General features: G+C 38.2%; 1 protein-coding gene across 2 annotated transcripts in view; it reads left to right on the top strand.

Annotated features, from left to right (window-relative positions):
• APBA1 (amyloid beta precursor protein binding family A member 1) overlaps positions 1–19,557 on the top strand; it is a 97,665-nt gene that overhangs the window by 58,776 nt on the left and 19,332 nt on the right. For both annotated transcript variants that reach the window (XM_068926682.1, XM_068926681.1), the window contains exons 3-5: positions 10,899–11,000; positions 14,682–14,721; positions 17,824–17,969. In XM_068926682.1, the coding sequence (XP_068782783.1) occupies positions 10,899–11,000; positions 14,682–14,721; positions 17,824–17,969 (288 nt within the window). The remainder of the gene's footprint in view (positions 1–10,898; positions 11,001–14,681; positions 14,722–17,823; positions 17,970–19,557) is intronic.

The following is a 19,557-nucleotide window of genomic DNA, read 5'->3' as shown; positions in this document are numbered from 1 at the left end:
CATTGTTGGCCTGTCATTGTAATCTTTGCTTGAAATTTTATGGCTTTTCTTCTCTCCTAGTAAAATAAACTCATAAGCAACTTTTAACTATATTAAATTCATGCCTGATGTGAAAAGATCTGGTAAGCTAAATTTAGCAGGCCGAAATCATCTCTAATATGGACCTATCCAATTATTTCAAGGATAACTGCACTGTAAACATCTGCTCCATCCTCTTTACTGCTGTGCAGCATTTTTGGTGACCTTTGTTTTTTTGGAAGAACACTGAATGATAGACGTTTGAGTATTGTTTAGCCTTTTAACCTTAACCTATTGCAACCTTTTATTGTTACCTATTGTAACCTATTGCACCCATCAAAACTACAAAATACTTCAGTCTCAGCAAAGCAAATTCAGATGATGAAAGAGGATCACATGCAGTGTAGACCTATGACTTGCTTCTTTTTCAGCTATGTTCAAAACTAAGAAGGCTAGTATTCTACAAATGTGACTTTGGAGCGTATCAGAATTGCTGAATAAGCATGCAAGCTAGCCTAGACAGACGGCTTCCAGATTTTGTTGTCCTTGGAAACTGTCGGAAACGTGTAGCGATGAGTATGTTCTGGTTTTAATTTCTTCATAGTCTCATCGAAACTCTTCAAAATTGTATTTTAAAAATTATTCCCCCAGCTATTTTAGAAATCAAGCCTGTTCATTGGTAATCAAATGAAGGACTAAAGCAACATGTCCATTATATAGAAGAAAACAGTTATTTTTCATTTTATTTTTTGAAATTGTTTCCAACAGTATTGAATAATTCCCTCTCGTTATTCAAATATGGATCGTGTTACTCTGTTTCTCGTTGTACGCTTTAGCCACCGTATTTTCTGTGCTTCTAAGTGCTTCAAGAGAATCAAAGCATTCTTCTTGCTGCTCAGATTACTTAGTACCAGCAGCGCTTAAGCAACCTTAGGTTGGGGGTCCTTGGAACACTGAGTCCTTCCTGAAAGTGCTCCGGCTACTCTCAGAAACCTCACTGCACCTTGCGGAATTTGACTTTCTAAGGTGTGATGTTAGTAGAGTACATTGTACAAGTACACTAGGTTTTTGATTTTGCACCAAATAATTCATTTCTCATTTGACATTTTTCATGGCTTGTCATATAGGAGCCTGACTGAGATTTTCCATGCTGGCAGTAATTGAAACAGTGATGTATAATGACAATAAGCATAGCTCATTGCAGAGATAAATGGTGATTGTAGACATACAGGCAATCTGCATTCTTGGAAGGAGAAAACAAAGTTGAGCAAATAGAAGATGTGTGGCAGATTGAGGGGAATCCATGTTGTAGGAGAATAAAATATGGAATTTGGGATTGGGAAGGTTTCTGTTTTTCATAGAAGATTAGATTTTTATTTGCATTACTAGGCTCTTTAATTCAGATATCAACTCATACAAGTCTGAACTTGTACTTTCTTTAACAGAGCATTCCTAGAATTGCTGCGCAGTAAATTGGATAAAATTGGATTGTGTTGACTAAGTGATTATGAGCGAACCATTCTAAAACTATATATAGTTGAAGCCCATTTATCAAAATATATTTTTTTCTCTTTCTCTCTCCAGAAGAAAAACCAAGATCTCTGACAAGAGCTTTTCAGTGTAATCAATATATGCCAGAGATGTAATTCAGTCTAGTTTGTAACATTGATATTGAAATAAGAAAGAATTCGATTCAGAGAGAGATAATTGTTTTACCTTCGGACAGTACACCCTCTTCGTCCCCCGGAACTATCAAGGAGCTGCACAGGAGTGAGGCAGATCGGGTGCTTTTATTACCTTTAGTATTTTTCCAGCTCTATTTTGAAAATTATCCCCGTGCTGTTTTTTTTAACAAAACCACTTTGCTTTTAGAACTAATACTTGGAAATATTTTTAATCATTTTGTGTTGTTAATCATATGATATTGAAACTGGCAAGACCTCTTTAGATCTAAATAGCAGTCACTTTTTATTTATCTAGGAGCCGCTCTCCGAAAGAGAGCGATGGAGCCATGGAGTCAGAAGAATGATTTGCAGTTGAGAGTCATTAAATACGACAATTTCTCTTTTGCTTTTTTTCCATGAGAAAGTGACTGCCGTTCCTTCGGTCTGAGCATTTGGTTGATAGATTAAAAATAGAATGTTTGGTGGAAGACCAGTTTGAAGGATCCAGTAACTAGTTTGAGAAGCTAATGATCAAAACAGCCGGCCTGCAGCAGGGTCTAGTTAGAGATTATTTGCAACAGCAAGCATGGAAGTAAGATAGATACAGATCAGTTGAGTAAAAGTCCATTTATTTTTAAGGAGCCCTGTTTCCAAGTTTATTTACAATTTAATCTACACAGAAATTTCCATCATTCCTATGTACTTCTCCCCAAAATAAATATTTTGTAAGTATGTAAAAAGGGTATTGCCGACATCCCATGGACACTTCCGCTGTAGTAAGCTGTGGTAGTCCTGTGATGTAGAAGGTAGGTAGCAGACTTGTGTGAATAAATCCAAGTACCTGCTTAATGTTTAACGATGCAGGGTATATTCTGTCATGTGCTTTGTGCGGTCTTATTTAGGGATGCATGCTTTCACTGGAATAAGAGAGGCTCTGAATTTTCTGGACATTCAGTTGATGGGGCAGGCGCATTTGATAAAAGCTGAAAGATGCTGTCACTGTCCTTGGAATAAATGCGGTTGTTTTTTGTTTGTTTTTGTTGTTTTTGCTTTTTTGTTTTTGGAAGTTTCTCACTCAAGCAAGATACAAGTAGTTGACATATATTTCCAAAGTCTTTTTATCAGAAATCTTTTCTGAATACAGTACCAGTGAGAGCTGCACAGCTGCTGAGATTGTGACAAGAGGAAACCGACTTTTGATGAAAGGCTGTGGGGCTCCAGTTAGATTATATACTCTTGGGTGTGAAACTGGAGAGATTCTGCTCACATTGTGCTGAAAGATGTTTGTGGCTGGACACTAGCATGGAGCATCTGGTACATTCGCCTCCAGGACAACCTGCAGGAAAGGCTGTTCTTATTCTAGATGCTCACAGTTATCTTCCAGGAAGGAAAGGCCCTGGTCCTATTTAGGTAGCTGTCCTATTTAGGTCAGCCTTCCCTGGCAGATTCTCCGTCAGAAACAACCTATTATGTGTGTGCCTAGCCAAGCACAGACACAGAGGTGTTTAAAGGTCTAAATAGAGGACGTTTGCAGTGGATCTGGATTTAAGGATGAATGCGTATTGCTGGAAAGGAGAATAGTTCTTGTGTGGTGGGTATCTCAATATGGGGAAATATTTTGTATACAAATTGTGTGAAAGGTCTAAAAAGCATCTTTAAAAGGTCACAGTGCTTTGAGAATAGTGGCTTTTTTAGATGTGGAAATAGAGCTACCTGCTGAGAAAAGCACTGTAAGGCACAAAAGCTTAAGTTGTTTTTTTTTTTTTTTTTTGGTCAGGATTTAAAGAGCATTTCTTTCTTCTCTTGACCAGAGAAGACAGGCAAGCAGCCTATTTCTGTTGCCATAATAAGGAGAAAACAATGTAGGGCTCAAAAGAAGGTCATGATACTTAGTTCTAAGAATAGAGAATCTCTCCTTCCAAACTAGATCACCTATCAAAAGGTTTATGGATCTGAAAACCAGAGGTTGACTCTCCAGGACATATTTTGTTCCTGTGTTCCAAGATCTCTGTGTTAGAGCCCTGTCACTGGTGTCCACGGTCTCTGTCCCTCTGCAGACCCTTGTGGCAGTGGAGTATTAGAATAAAAACTAGTATAAAGCAAAACCACATACATGGATGGCTTGGATTTGTGAAGCAGAAGCTGACTGCTGAAGACAAGCCCTTCAGATAGAAAGGAACTGACCTGCAGTATTTTGCTTCTCTATCCTTTTGTGTTACACATATTTTATTTCAGCCTTTAAGTTCTCATTAGCAGGATTTTCTCGATTCTGATGACTCCAGAGATGCTGGAGTATCATCACAGAGATGAATTTGTTTCACTTTTTCCACAGCAGGAGTAATTTATTATTAATAAGGCAATAGAGAAGTCTGTTTTAAATAATTAAGCAGGTTTCAGTAGTAGATGAACTAAGGGGGGACAAAAAGAAAGAAAAGGAATGAAATAAAGATGAGCTTATATTAATAGGATATTATTTTCTTTTTCTAAGCAGAGGTTTTAGAATTGCTGATTGAACACACAAAATACAGATTGTCTTTGTCATCTGCGTTAGTCCACGGTCTTAAAAGTATATAGCAAACTAGTTAAAAATAAAAAACAAAAAAAAATCACTAGGGCAGAAAGCTTTATGCTGATTCGTCAACTACACGGGAGAAGGATATATTTACCTATTCATGTGTTTGAAGACCAGCAGTTCCCAGAAGAGTTATAGGTGTATTTAAATTATAGTGAAGATTGGATTCATAACCCTTTGAATTGTTTTTTCTTTATATTTTTAAGTAATTTATTGAAAGATGAAAGCAATTTGGCATGATTTTCCAGTGCTGTTGAAAACTAGAACAGCACTTGCTGCAGTTTTGAAGTCTATTGGAAACACTGATGAGCTCTGCGCTAGTTTTTTCAGATTGACACATGAAGTGCTGCATTTGAAATCAAACTGCAAGTTCAAGAGAAAGTACAGTGAAGTAAGCTCATACTTGAGAGAGAGAAACAGCCAGCACTGAACCAATTTCCAGCAATCCTGGCTGTGCTGCCAGTCACTTATCCAGCATGCATGATGCTGGACAGATCCTACCCACTTAATGTGTGTGTCTGTGTGTGCATGTGAGATCTCGTGGACGGTTAGAGACTGTAGAACCCCAAATTTTATTCAAAGAGAAGTTATCGGTGCACAAACCACATGCCACTGTGGTACTTCGTGATTACTGCTACAGTCTTCTGTTGCCAAAGGGACACTTTTTGAAATGCGAAATTAAGGGCCATCGTGTAACAGACTCATTTACATTTATTTGTTCACTTGATCAGACTCTTACAGGTCAAACTTAAACTTATATATATTTTTTGGTAAGTTTTTTTTATTTTGTACTTGAGATGTAGTAATGTGAGTAGTACCAAGTGAGGGTCTTTCTCTGAAAATTTTGGCAGAGGACATGTATGTCTTAGGTCAGAATCTGTGTTTTCATAACTTCAGTGATTTTTACTGAAAGATTACAACTCAGTGTTATTGCACAGACGCTCATGGACGAAGTGTTTATTTTAAAAATGCTAATTTATTCAGAGCTTTTGCATAGCATAAAACTTGTGTGGACAATCAGATCTCTCGGACAAGGTGGTCGGTCACTATCCAGGTGGTGACAGATCCTTTCAGTGGCATCTTCAGCTGGTTCCGGGGAGATTCCTGAAACTGCTGCTGTTCTCAGGTCTTATGCAGAGCTGGTCCTATGTGACCACTCTAGCACGTATGTGTTCCATTGCTACAGAATACCTTAAGCTACATACGAAACATATCCTCGCTATCTTAACTGTATACAAAAGGTGGTCATACATGACCTTATTTGCATCTGCAGGAGTAGTTTCTACTGACTATTTTCAAGTAGAATCTTATCTGTGTAGAATTTGGTCACTTTTGCAGCAGAAACTGCCTGGGACAGCCATTGAAACTGCCTGAGTCTACCCAGGATGGCAGTCAGCGCCTTGAGGCAGCCAGTGGTGCCTGTCTGTTGGCCAGAGGTGCGGTAGGAGCTGCCTGGGGGAATCCCTGGGACTGCCCAAAACTCCTGCATGGAGACCCCCTACAACAACTAGTCAAATGCTTTGTTGTGAAGCAGGTAGGAGTTCGGTCAATCACCTTGTCCCAAGTCGATCCCTTGTCTCAACTGTGCAGGCACTAGCTTGGGAGTACCTGGACCACCGAGGAAGTTGATGAATAAGTGCCCTGAATATGAACGCAGGCACAGTTGCACCACAGTTTTGAGTACAAGACGAACTTGAATGCCATCCTTATGTCACAGTTATCAGTTAAATTCCATAAATAGTGCCATATGCATGTATGTGCAAAATAATATTGGGAGTTGTTTTGTTTTTTCAAAATCTCATTTTTCAACATCACATTTAACTTAATGCAACTTTTAACTTTTACCATCTAACAGCTATGAACGCATGTTAATAGTCTCACTGTAGTTTTTAGTGAGCTGTTCGAGTCACAGTGGATATTCTGCAGCAATGTTATTGGCAGCTTTGGCAAACAGACTTTAACTTCTGTCAGATAGCAGTTGTTCTAGCTAGTGGTAAGTAAGAGCAGAAGGTAGGTTTCTTACACAGAAAGATATAACTCTCTTGATACAACAGTCCTACTTATAAATCTCATTTTATCTTGTACTAGAAACTTCCCAAGAGAAAGAATTTTTTAATGTTTGATACGTGGAATTTTTTTTTTTGAACTGAGCTAGCTTTACTCTGTTAAGCAGAAGTAAAATCACATTTCTTCCTTGGTACTTTCATTTCCCATGTTTGGATTATGACAGCAGACAAAGGTTTGACTTGAAATGCAGAGCATAAATGTATAAGGTGTCACAGGTCACAGACTTGTGACCCACAGTTTATGGATTTGAATTTACATAGCTCTTTGTGTTTGAAGAGCTGCTTTTTCTACCAGATCCTTACAGAGGAAATGTGAAAGAAAGTCTCTGCTCCCAAGATCTGATGATGTGATCTGTGGTATCATTCTTTCTATTAAAGAAGCAGATGATGGCGTGGTTGAGGGAGGCTCAAGTTTACATTAATGCCATCGTGAAATTACTTAGCCTTGTCAGACAGAATTAGTTTTGTGTCCTTCTGAAGGTGAGCAGAGAGTGTGTGTAATGTACTGCTTATTTGGAAATGACAGAGAAGTGAGTTTCTCCTAGTCCAGCATCTGTTGATGAGCTGACTCCTGTTGGCCTCCCTGAAGTAGGTTTTGGATCAAGCCCTGAAAGGGGGCAAGGATGGTGGATTGCTTGTTTGAAACCTTAGCTGTGAATGCAAGTGCATTTTCTTTGCTCTTTCTCCTCCTGAAAGAAAGACAATTTAATGCTAGAATGCAAATGAGACTACAAGGCGGTTAATTGCATGTGGTGTTGTCCAAGCACCTGCTTTTGAAATCATAAATCTGACTAGTACTTGATTGTGGGACCTGAAACTTTTACAAAACTTTGACCTGTGCCTGAAGTATATGGGTACCTCTCAGGAGACTTTTTGTCACAGAAGTCAAATCAGTTTAAAAACTTTATCCAGTTGTCTCTGCTGAGCTGATGGACAGAACAACTCCTTGCCGCTCCGCTGCCCAGAAACCTAAGGATGGGAATTGTTGCTGCATAAATAATGGGCTTTGGTTTGGGTAGATCTTGTTTTGCTTAAGTATTTGTTGTTTCATCCCCTCTCTCCCAGCCTTGCATATGCAGTATGACCCCCTAGATTTTACGGTTTTCAGATACACTGCTGCTAAAAATAGGCAAACAGCAGTGCTTTCCTGAAGCAAGAGCGTATGGTTGTATTTGAAGGTGCTTTAGTATCAGTTGCTTTTGTCTACGTGGGGTATTGCGTAGCCAAGCGGATTGGCCTGGCTAGGTTAGGTGCAACACAATGCTCTTGCCTCTCTGATTACAAGCTCTGTCACTAAACCCCATGGTTCATCAGCAGTGAGGGATTCTCTGGGGAAGCAGGTTGTGTATGAGTTAGGATTGAACAGGCCAAAATTGAGATGGAGAATTTTTGGATGTACCAACTTGAGTATCATAAGAGGAATGTAAGTAGATCGCCAAAGAGGAGGAATGGGGTTACTGGTATTTTTTATTACTGCTGCCTTTTAGGAAACACTTTGTAATCCCATTAACAGACTTTTCCAGGGTAGTAACAGCGTACTTCACGTTCATTTATTGGTTTTGCCTTGACAGAGTTTTTGTTAGATTTCCACAGCTGTTTTGTTAACGGACGGTGAAGGAGTACTGTACCTTTATTTTAGGCTTCAGTTTGCAGTGTTTTGAGTAGCTATGCAACTTGTCTATGCACTATGAGTAAACAAAATATTTCTTGCTGTTAATATAAAAGCTATTCTCAGGTTTACTACATCCGTTGCTTGTAAGGTTTATATTGTACCTCTTAGCTTGCATTTTGATGGGGAAGAAAACTGAGTGTTTATCCTTGGAAGACTGAACTTTTCATGATGAACGTTTTTGGGGACAGCTGTCATTTCATGTCATGTAGCAAACTGTGTAGCCTGTATGATGTTTGGTTTTGGTATTTTTGATTGGGGCAGAATATTTTTTCACGAAAATTTTCAGATGATGTTCGGACACCATGTAGAAAGCTGCTGTGTGACCATTTAGGTGGTTGCTTCACGCTGGTACTTTGTAAATGAAACTAGCTTAGTAAAGACATTTGTAAAGCTACTACAGAAACTGTTAATACATTTTAAACCAGCATAATGTATAAATGTCACCTATTAACTAATTTAAGTGAGAACATTTTTGTTATTAATAATTATTGTTTCTTATTATTATTCCAATGTGTGAGGACAAGAGCTTTCAGGCATTCTAAAGAACTTGTATTGTGGAAACACTGGGTACTGAAAGGACACATGCTTTACTTTGCTTCGTATACTATTTAGAGCTCGGTCTTGCAATATGCTGATACCATAGGTGGATAGTATTGTGCACGTTTATATTTAAACCTATCATGTTTGTGTTATGTAACTAGGGGGAATGAGAGCACTATGAGGATGCTTCCCTAAGGGAATAGGAATTGCTGTTTGTGCAGCAAAACACAGTCACTGTGGAGCTGTAACTCTCAGGCAGTTAGGCAGCAATTTAGGGACCCTGTAGCTCACAAAGCTCCTGGGAGGGTGCCAGGGCTCTCACAAGCAGTCCTTCGGTTTGACAACGCAAACAGGCCCATCAAGTAGCCGTCTCCTTTTTGCCTTGCAGTTGTGATTCAAAACATAGGTTAATGCAAGGACAGCTGTTGTAACCCAGGTTGCGTATGTACAAGGAATTGCTTCCTAATTCTTTAGTAGCTTCTATTAGTTAAGTATAGTATTTAGTAAGTATTGACGATAGTCCTTGTAAAGGAATGAGAGTATGAAAAAGAAGGATGGAATTTTATTTTCTTGTTTTGTTGCATATCTGTTTAGAGAAACTTGCAGAACTTAGATTTTTGTAGCTCAGCATTTCACGGAACAGCTCAACGTACCAGCTGGAGTGGAGACATAGCAGGAAGGAGCTCCTAGATTAGAGCTGCTGCTGCCAGCTCAGAGCCCTGGAAGTGCAGCTATATTTGATAACATGAGTTGGCTTAGAGAAGAGCCATGTTGTGTAATTGCTTATGAAACTGGGAAAGTATAATTTGTCTATTTTACAGTCAGTGATAAACCGTTGAGCTGGCAAAGCTGATACCAAACTTCCTACATCAGAGGAGGCTGCTGATCTAAAAGCCCAGCTTGCATAACTAAATGCAAAAGTTTTTTTTTTGAGAATTCACAATGTGGCCTCTGCACTGACATGTTTTACAAGTACCTCCGAAAGGTCTGCTTTGAAGCACCTACTGGGTTGAAGCTTTGTACTGTTTTACATCTTGGTAGCCTTCGTTAATTCCACACTCTTCTGTCATATTTGCGTTACAGTTCCCCTGCTCAGGATTCTATCTACCTAGCTGTGGCTTTTCAGTGTTAGCAGCAATTGTTAGGAATCGGCTATTATTGAGTAGCCTTTCCCATATTGGCTTGCGAAGATATTTGCTGATGGATCACACAGAGCTAGAAATTTCATGATACTGGTTTTCTGGGCTGTTCCCTTTGTTTTTTTAATGTGACTTTCCAGGTAAGGAAAGGCTATTACTGAAGGGTACATAATCATAACAGAAGGGAGAAAGATCTTTATGATAGTGAGTTACTGGGAAAGTCGTCTGAAAAACAGTATCCCCATTGAAATTGTCCTTCGTGAAAGGAGAAAAATGAGGAACTCTGCTCTAGAGAATCTATGAAATACTAAGATCGTGACATGAACCAGGACATGTTTTCCATGTTTGTATGGAATCTAGAATGAGGAATCATAGTCCTTGGTTTTACTGGTATTGAATACACTGAGAAGTCCTTGAATATATTTGTATTACTCTATACGATTCATAAAAGCTGTTTTTAAAGACAGTGGGGTAACGTTTATGGACAGCCACTGTAGCCTACCTCTGCTTAGATTAAATTAATTTGGTAGTTCAAGTTAATCACAATGATACCTGAGAGGCTGTGTACTTGCAGGAGAAATCACAGTTTGAGTGCCTTCTCCTCCTTCCTCAGTTTGACAGTTGAGAATAAATCAATTTCAGCAGAATCTCAGTTTTCTAGTCATGGTCAATTTACCTTTCTGTCATTGCAGCTTAATTCTGTCTTGATGACTTTATCTTGTCTTTTCTAGAATGTCAGAGTTCTAGGAGATTGGTCTGCGTTGCTCACCGCTACTGCTTTCATTAAACTCAGAGTAATTTACCTGCTGCATGCAGAGGCGTGCACTTGCGCAAGCAAAAGTGCTGTAACTGCAGCCGAATTGGATGGCTAACAGTTAAGTGTAAGCATTTAGCCCAATATTAGAGATGAACCCTCCACCCAAAAATATGATTTTATGACACACTTTCTGGGTGACTGATGCTTGCCACTGGCTATCACATTAACTTTACCACCTGCTTCCTTTTGTACGTTATTGCCAACGAAACATACTTTGAAAATCCCCTGGGATACTGAGAGGGATGTGATAATTATGATAAAAATCAAGAGTTATAACATTTCAAGAAGTGTTTGTCCAATTTTTTGTTCATCTCTTACTTCCACTGCTGAGTTACAGGAAAATAAGAGAGCAGAATTTCTATATTGATCTCTCAAATTATTATTTAATTTTATTTTCTTGCCATGTCTAGTCTCCATCTCCAGATTCCTCTTCACCTCGGGGTGCTGAATCATCAAGCAGGCAACATCACCAGGATGTCTGCAGTACAGCAGAGCCCTCCACTAATAAAGAGGTAGAATGAAATCTTTCTAAAAGCCACAATGGTATTCTTGCTACTCATGCCTTCTTGTTTTCCCTGCCCCCTTGTGTCTGTGCAGTCCCTTCTCTCCTAACCAAAACTGTGACAAATCTGAAAAGTGGTTTGCAGTTCTTTTGATTTGTGCTTGCCTGGCAGTCTGACTGAGTCTCTAACGTACTTAAGGCTGTTTATCATTGCTTTTCTGATTCTATGTTTGGCTGTCATTAAATGCGTTTAGCAGGCTGGAATGTATTGACTTCCTGAAGAACAGCCAACATAACCTCTGTATTAGAGGCAAATGGAAGGAGCCCTTTTTTTAAATCCTGCAGAGCATCTTGCCACGACAAAAATAATGTTTCTCAGCAAGGTGAATGAACTTGCTTAAGTAAAGCTAATTAGGTAATATTTTTTGCTGCTTACCGTATTATTGTTATACAAATGGCCTGCTGGAAGAACTAAGTGATTTGGTAATAGCCTGCCAGTGGTTCACCGTCTGGATCCAGCAATTCCTGACTCCAGGCTCCTCAAAATCAAGCTAAATACTTGAGAGAGAGAGAGAGAGAGAGAGAGAGAGAGAGAGAGAGAGATATGTATATATATGTGTATGTATGTATATGTGTGTGTGCACGCGCGCACACACACGCATGTACATGTACACACGCATAAATACACACACATATATACATATATATGTATATATATATAAATAAATTACCTAGACTTGAGAGCTTTTCACCGTGCAGTAGTTCTCCCAGATCAAAATCTGCTGTTTAAATGGAACTTCTCAGAGTGTGAACAGGAAATTATTTGTCATTTAAAAAAAAAAAAAATTTAGATGAGTGTAGAATGGCTGGCTCTCTAGGCAGGAAAAGCTGCAAATATCTGTGTTTTTTGCTTTTTAAACTTTAACAAATCTAATGTGGAAAAGAATCCTGAAAAACAAGTTGTCACAGTAGCTATCGAGATACTGTGTTGTTATTGGTAGCAAAGCATGAGTTATCTTCCACCATGATGAAACTGGGCTGCTATAACTGGAAAAACTGATGAAAATTGAAACACTAAATTGTAGTCCATTCTTTTTCTTTTGTTATCATCGAGGGGCTAAAAAGCTTTTATCATATATGTATTTGTGCCAGTTTATATTTGCATTTAGAAAAAGATGGACCCTTTCAAAAGACAAGGATTTCTTAATTTCTGCTGTGCCAAAGCCTTCAACAGTGGTTTGTGTCTTAACATCTTTGTCTGCAATATTCTGAGCTGTTCTAGCCTTTGGCCTTCTTTACGTACGTTATCACTTCATGCATATTCTGATCATTAGATATCATGAAACGTATTCAAAGGAAAAAATATCAAGATGTTACTCGTTTCAGTCTTTAGTGTGGGACCACATGCAGTATCAGAAGTAGTAAAACAGATTTCACAGTGGGGTATGTCAGGCTGTTTATTTCCTCCAGATAAGCAATAGTGCTCTGCTTTAGTACCTCGCTTGCAAAAGTAACAATGACAAAGCAGCTTAATTATTTTCGGGAACAGCTTTTACGTCTTAACAAAACCAGTTTTTGAAGTATAAATGTTATAATACTTGGCTGAAAGGCAACAAGATTAACAAGAGTAATAAAACATTAATAACCTAGCTATTTCATTATTCATAGTATGTAAAATTAAAAGGTGTAGATTTCTTCTTTTCAGTAACTTTACCTTGCTGTTGCTATGGTATTAGCAGAATGGGTTTTGAGGTGGGTAATAAACAAAAAAATTTATTTGTATGTAGAACTTTTGCAATAAAAGCATATATTCATGTTAGTTTACAATATTTTATCCTGAAAGGAAGTTGTTTTAACTGGTAAGATAGTTGAATATCTGTTCAGGTCTTGGGTCTGTTTATTTAAAAAAAACATATACTTTGAAAAGGGCATTCCTATGGGTAAGTTGTCTCTTTTTTTCTCAAGTATGCTGTGGATTTGTTCTCTAGATCTGTCGTAGTCCGACTGTTCAGTTTTCCTCCTAGCAAAACACCAGTTATAGTAGCAGTTAGGCACAGTGGTTGAAGTCTGTACAGGAGGTCCGGTAAAAATAGTCACTGCAAATAGAAGAGTCACAGAGCATCTTCTCCTGATTTGAAAATAATTGTCCTCACAGCAGTTGATTTCCATTAAATGCCTTGGCAGCAGGAGTTCAATGGTGACAACTCTATTTATGCTAGTGCTATCTCTGATGAATAACTTTCCTAGTTTTATAGTACATCTTAGTCATTTTCACAAGGAACAGCAACTGTTCTAGGGCAGTGCAAGCTCTGCTCTCTGTATCACGCACTTTTTGTTTCTCTGACACAAGTCACTTTATAGCAAGGCCTGCAAAATTTGTTGAAAAATACTCCTGATTTGTCACATCTTTGTAATAATAAATGAAAAAGCCTTGTGGGGTTAGTCGCTTAACCTGTCATATAACTGTGACCTTCCTAATTTCCTAATTTTTTCCACTAACGCATAGAACCTAGTAAGTTGTGTGCCACAAAGGAAAGTAAATTAGCATGTGTGCGAATATATAAATGAAGCTGGAACTTGTCTAACACACTGGACATTATCCTAATCGTACTCGGATCTTATTTTAATGTAACTAATATAATGGGCGGCCATTGGAGGAATTTATAATCTACTGTAGATTCCTTAAAGTTTTGTTGTCCTTAGTTTATCAAAAAATTTTTATCTGCAACACGTATGAAAGCACCATATATTTCTGTTTGTCTATTACCATCCATACACTGACACACAGAATATTCTTTGATAGATTTTCCTGTGTGGGTATATTATTGATTACAGCAAAATAGTGATTTCACTGAAGTGGCAGTCAGATGTTCAATGTGTTACCCACCGAGTCTTTAACAGAAAGTTACCTTTGGAAATAAGGTGGTCTTTTAGTCTATGTATTTACAAATGCAGGACAGGGGGGATTTGTTGTTGTTTTTTGTTAGTTTATCTTTTATGAAATAGAGACTGTCAGATTCTTTACTTGATAAAATAAGGAAAATATAAATGCCTTGCTCAGAGTTTTCACTGTCCAAATCAAAAGTGTGTGTATGTGTATTTTTGTGTAAACATAGTTGGTTGAATAGTGTTACTAAATTTGTTTACCCCACAGAATACAGGTTACTGCCTAACCTGTTGAAATTGGGAAAGTTATATGTAGGCTGTATTGACACGAGGGATAAATTTAAGATCAGTCCTAACGAATACAAAAATTTAGTTCATGATTAACTGCCTGGGCTGATGGTTTCAGTCATGAATAATGAGGGTATTGGGACATTTTAAATACTTCTACATGTATTTATCTGTAGTTGGAAAATCCAGCGGCTGTGAGATTTGATATATTTTTCCATGTGCTTTCAGGTTAGTAAAAACAGAGCGCTGGTTGGTAGACAGGAAACACGGTGCCGAACACCAGCGAGTAACTGAAAACTTGAGTGTAGCACATTGCCTGACAGATGAACATGCTAGTGCAATACGTTATACTTAGGAATAATAGCCTCTAATGAGTAGACAGAGTAATATAATTCTTAATAAACTGTGATCTTCCTTTGCTAATAACTATGACTAATTTTTTTTGGCATGAAGAAATTTTTAATGCATATTGGCGCATGCTTTGTTCTGTTTGAAATCCTGTTTGTCTTAATTACAGTCCAGAAAAAGCTTGGCTTCATTTCCAACCTATGTTGAAGGTAAGATACAGAACTATTTTGTCATATATCCAAAGAACTCTAGTATTTATAATGTGTGAAATTATATTTTTATTTGTTGAATAGAAAAACTACGAGGATTGGATGATCTGGTTTAGGTTAAATTGGGTCCAATCTGGAGCTTGAACTGAACCTTGCTAGGCTCTTTTGCAAGTTCAGAAACGTACCTCTTATTTTTGAGCATTTTGTTCATAGTTTCTGTCCCAGTTCTGTTGAGTTTTTATCAGTATCACTTAAAACACCACTAAAACTTCTTTTAATGGCATTCACACAACACATGTTAATGTGTGTGCACAGTGAGCTATTGTTCTGACAAGGTTAGGCAAGATTACTGTAATGATTGCTGTCCAGCATTGAGGCAGGCCTGGGAGAGGAAATTTTCATGGCTTTACAGGTGCTTGTCCTCTAAGTAAATAGAGCTTCCTGTTTCAGAGTCAGGGTAGCCCTTGTACTCTTGCTAAACTTACTCAGAACGGTGTGAAAAGCAGGTTATCTGCTACATGAGCTTCTCTTAGCTTTTCTATGACTCTGCATTCTGTGTATACAAAGAGACTGCATGCTGTAAAACAGTTATTTCATTTTGAGAGCATGACAGAAACAGGAAATTTGAAGATTCTTTTGCTGTTTTGCCCTGGCGGCAGTTGTGCTCCATGCTTTATAAAATGGCAGAAATAAAGCTGATACAATATTTCATTTGGATTGTCTTGACATTCCTTGGGTTGCTTTACAGTGTGCTGTGCTGTGTTTAAAAGATTATATGATCAGTGTCTTTAGACTGTAAAATTGATCATTGGTTAGTATTCAATGTATGTACTATACATTTTGGAATCTGTCACCAGATCATCAGCTAGTGTAGATTTCATAGGTTGTTTTGAAAGTAAATGAGCTTTGGAAATAGGCAATAGTGAAGGATCAGTCTCAGAATTAAAATTTATCTCCAGGAGCCAGCCCTCTCTATTAAGGGCAATATTACAGCATCCTCCCCTCCTTTCAAAAAAATTTTTTTAAACTAAATTTTTCTTAGATATTGATCTTTTGGGAAAATGCTTAAAAAATATACGTACTGAATACGTACTGAATGTGTGTTCACTTCCAGTGGCAATAGAGCACATTCCTTTTCCATTTTGAATGTGCTTCCTTCCTGAAGTCTTATCGGCACCTCTTTCAGCCTACGTTTATGTTTTTTGTGTTTTTATCAAAAAGTGTACTAAAAAGGATTTGGAGCTGGAAGTGGTGATAGGGCCCTTGTATGTAGAGTAATGAATAACACCATTTAAAATGCCTTGGGTTTTCAGGACTGGAAGAGTGCACAAATATGCAGCACTTACAGATGTATAAATCTCCCTAAGGGAAAAATTTCATTTATTTGGGTCATCTACTTGAATGTTGCTAGTTCGTTTTGAGCAGTGTCCAGGTACATGGTGTATGATCAGATTCTGCATGCTCAAGATGAGCATCTCAAAACTGTTAGTCATAAATTTTCATATTTAAAAAAAACACAGCAGGCAAAAGCTCCTGATAAGATTTGTGAGTGTACTTGTATCTCTGTGTGTAGTTTGAGTAGTTCATATATGTGTGTGTATTTATATATATGCATATATATATAAAATATATGTTAATATATATTTATATTATATTATTTTAATTATATTATATTAATATTTAATTATATTTAATTATATTTATATTATTATATCACATGTGTTAATGTAGTTATGTAAGTTATATAGGTATAGGAGTTACATTAACTGTATATTAATATATTTATAATTAGTATACAGTTAATGTATAATTAGTTAATGTGTATATTAACTCCTCAAATTACACGCACACATTATATAGCTATATAAAAATTAATAATGACCTGTATTTCTTTGGGGCTGTGGTTATTCATGCTCATTCTAAATACTTGTTACTCTCTCTCTTTAATAAATTAGAATTATTATTCAGCATTCTGAATTATACAAGACTTTGTGTCCCCATCACCACAAAAATATCTGAAGATAACCCTTGGACCGATAAGCACTCCGTTCCGATATTTTAGGGTTTTTCACTTTGAAAAAAAGAAACAAAAAACAGTTTGTTTTTGATGATAAAATATTAACACTTAAAGCAGTCTCTAAAATGATTTGCCTTTTCACTGGCCTTGAACATAAATTCTTCTTCCATGCTTGTAACAAAACAAGCCTTTTATGTAAACCAGCATCCCTATTGATTCATGACAAGTGAAACATCTAGTGAGAAATACTCAATCCTTTGTAGATATAATCTCCAAACACCAAAAATCTGAAGTTCATAAATACTGCTTTATAAGGACTTAAGTTTTTAGGTGCTGAATACTTCTTTACCCACTGACTTTCCACAGACGTTGACAGATGTTAAATCCTTAAGAATCTTGCTGGACTAAGACAATAGGCTCCTTTTCCAGCAGGAGAGCCTATGCTCTGTATTTTTGATTATTCTTTCCCTCGTCGTCTTGTTGTGACAAAGCATGAATTTTAAGGGACTATGGCATAAAAGCACTTTCCTTAATTGGGGGTTGATGCTACCAGTCTTCTCCATAAGGGGACATGTTGTACCTGTAAAGCACTCCAGGGAGATTCCTCTGCCTAGTCCAGTAGCTATGGGTAATACGCAAGTGAGCAAGTTGCTGATGGCTGTTCTTAAATTGTGCCCTTCCAGCCCTCTTTCTATCTGTGACTGTATCTGAACAGTGACGTGTTAGTGCTAGTCAAAATTGCAAGGCTGTTGGTAGTGGGTGAGGGAACAGCTGAATACCTGTGCCTCTTTTTATGAGCAAAAGCTCTCAGGGTTTATTTTGCCCAAAGGTGACGCCTGCCTCACGAAGGAAAGAGCTGTTGTGAGAGACAGGCTGGATTAACAATTACAGCTTCTGCTGGGGAGATTGGAAAGCATTTGCTCAGTGTTTTGTACCTGTGAAAGCACTGGTTGCCATGTCATTAAGTTAAACCAGAGAAGAGCGTTTACAGCCAGCCGTCAGGTGCAGGCTCAAGTAATCAGAGTGCTGCTGTTGTGCCGTGGTTCAGTATGATATTCTTCAGTGATTTCTTTCTTGTGTTACAGTTCCTGGACCTTGTGATCCTGAAGACTTAATTGATGGAATCATTTTTGCTGCCAATTACCTTGGCTCCACTCAACTCCTTTCGGATAAAACTCCGTCCAAGAATGTGAGAATGATGCAGGCTCAGGAAGCTGTCAGCAGGATCAAGGTGAGGAATGACTCCTGCTATTTCTTATGCTGAGGCCTTACAGTGGCAGATGTGAACTTCTTAGGTATGCAGTAGTCTTTTCATGTTGGGTTATCTGTGTTTTCAGAAAGGTTAAGTGCCTGATCTTGCTTTCTGCAAGCACTTGTTTTATGCTGCAGAATGATAAGGAATCATTTTAATTCCCTACAGTACTAGTTGTTTCCTGTACTGTAAGCCAAAATCTAAACTGAGTGGTGGTCTAACTGCTAGGTTACCTGGGTGCTGAGAGAAAACAGGTTTAGGGAAAAACTTGTGTTGTAGTTGCTTCTGATCTGGCATTTATCAAAGCTGTGCTGTAGTAATACCTGCCTCTTTCTGGCCATGTTGTACATAGTACTTCTTCACCTCACATCAGCTATGAACTGATGAACAGAGAGAGTAGTCCCTGATAGTAGGGAGATGTATGGAGAAAACAGTGTTTTTCATGGAATCTGATATATTCTCTACACTTCTTTGAAAACAGGAACACTCACTGATTTCTGTATGGGCAGGGATAAGGGATGGCCATTCTCATCCTATATTGTAAGCTGACAATGGTGACACTGTCAATGGATATTAAGATGTGTGGAGGAAATATTGCACAGAGGATGCTACAATCTTAAGATACGTTTCCTTCCCCCCCCCCCCCCGCCCCATTACTCTGTTGCATGGTGGGCTCACGGTTCCATATAGCTTGTGCTAATTCAGGTACCCAGCATAATCTCATCTGAAAGTTTTCATGAGTTTATTATTTACATGTTCTTCTTTTGCACAGTTTATTTTGGGCTCCAACTGAGACTCTGTGTGTACAATAGTGTAAGAGAGAGGAAGGGAGAGAGCATGTTATCAGCACAGTCGATACACCTGATGCTTCCTGCAGTTATTGTTCCTTCCCATATTTTCCATACCAGGTGCCGACTTCAGTCTGTGCGTGAACTTGTAGAGCGATGCTCCCGCTAGAACCATTTAGACACTTTCAGAAGTTGTAATTTTGCCTATGTTCAACTATACATAAGTTCTTGTAACCTTGTCTTTGAAAATCACCAACTCTCTAGCACTTTGGCAGGGAAGTAGCCTTCCTGTTCAGATAAGTCTTTCCCTGTCTTTGTAAAGGCCTGCCCAAATTTAGACAAATAATAAGCTTTTTGAAAAATAGTGATCTGTGTGTGTTCAGTGGTGACAGTGGTTTCAGTTCTGTTTTTTTAAAAGACTTTCAAGTCAGCAAGCTTTCTCAAGTCTGCTGCTCGTAGTCTTAATGAGAGTCATATGTGCAGTATTCCTTTACATTTACAGCTGAGACTTTCCCTTACAGTGTGTGCTCCTTTCTTTCTCTGGGTGCAAGTGAGGCTGTGCCTATCTGTGTTTATTAGTCCCCACATCTCCTTTCCTGACACTTGGATGCGTGGTAGAGAAGTTGCTTGATTTGAATGCAGACGAAACAAAAAGGTAAGCTAGAGAAGGAAGAGAAATAAGGACTTCAGTGTGACTGCATCTAGGAGGGACGCGTGGCTGGAAGGTGAAAGGAATGGTTAGGATCAGCTGTGATGGAAAACTGGTAGTGGGAACCAGA

This window comes from Struthio camelus, chromosome Z (assembly GCF_040807025.1).
Source record: "Struthio camelus isolate bStrCam1 chromosome Z, bStrCam1.hap1, whole genome shotgun sequence".
Classification (NCBI taxonomy): Eukaryota; Metazoa; Chordata; class Aves; order Struthioniformes; family Struthionidae; genus Struthio; species Struthio camelus.
Note: the sequence above shows the minus strand (reverse complement) of the source record. Positions and strands in the feature narration are given on the sequence as shown.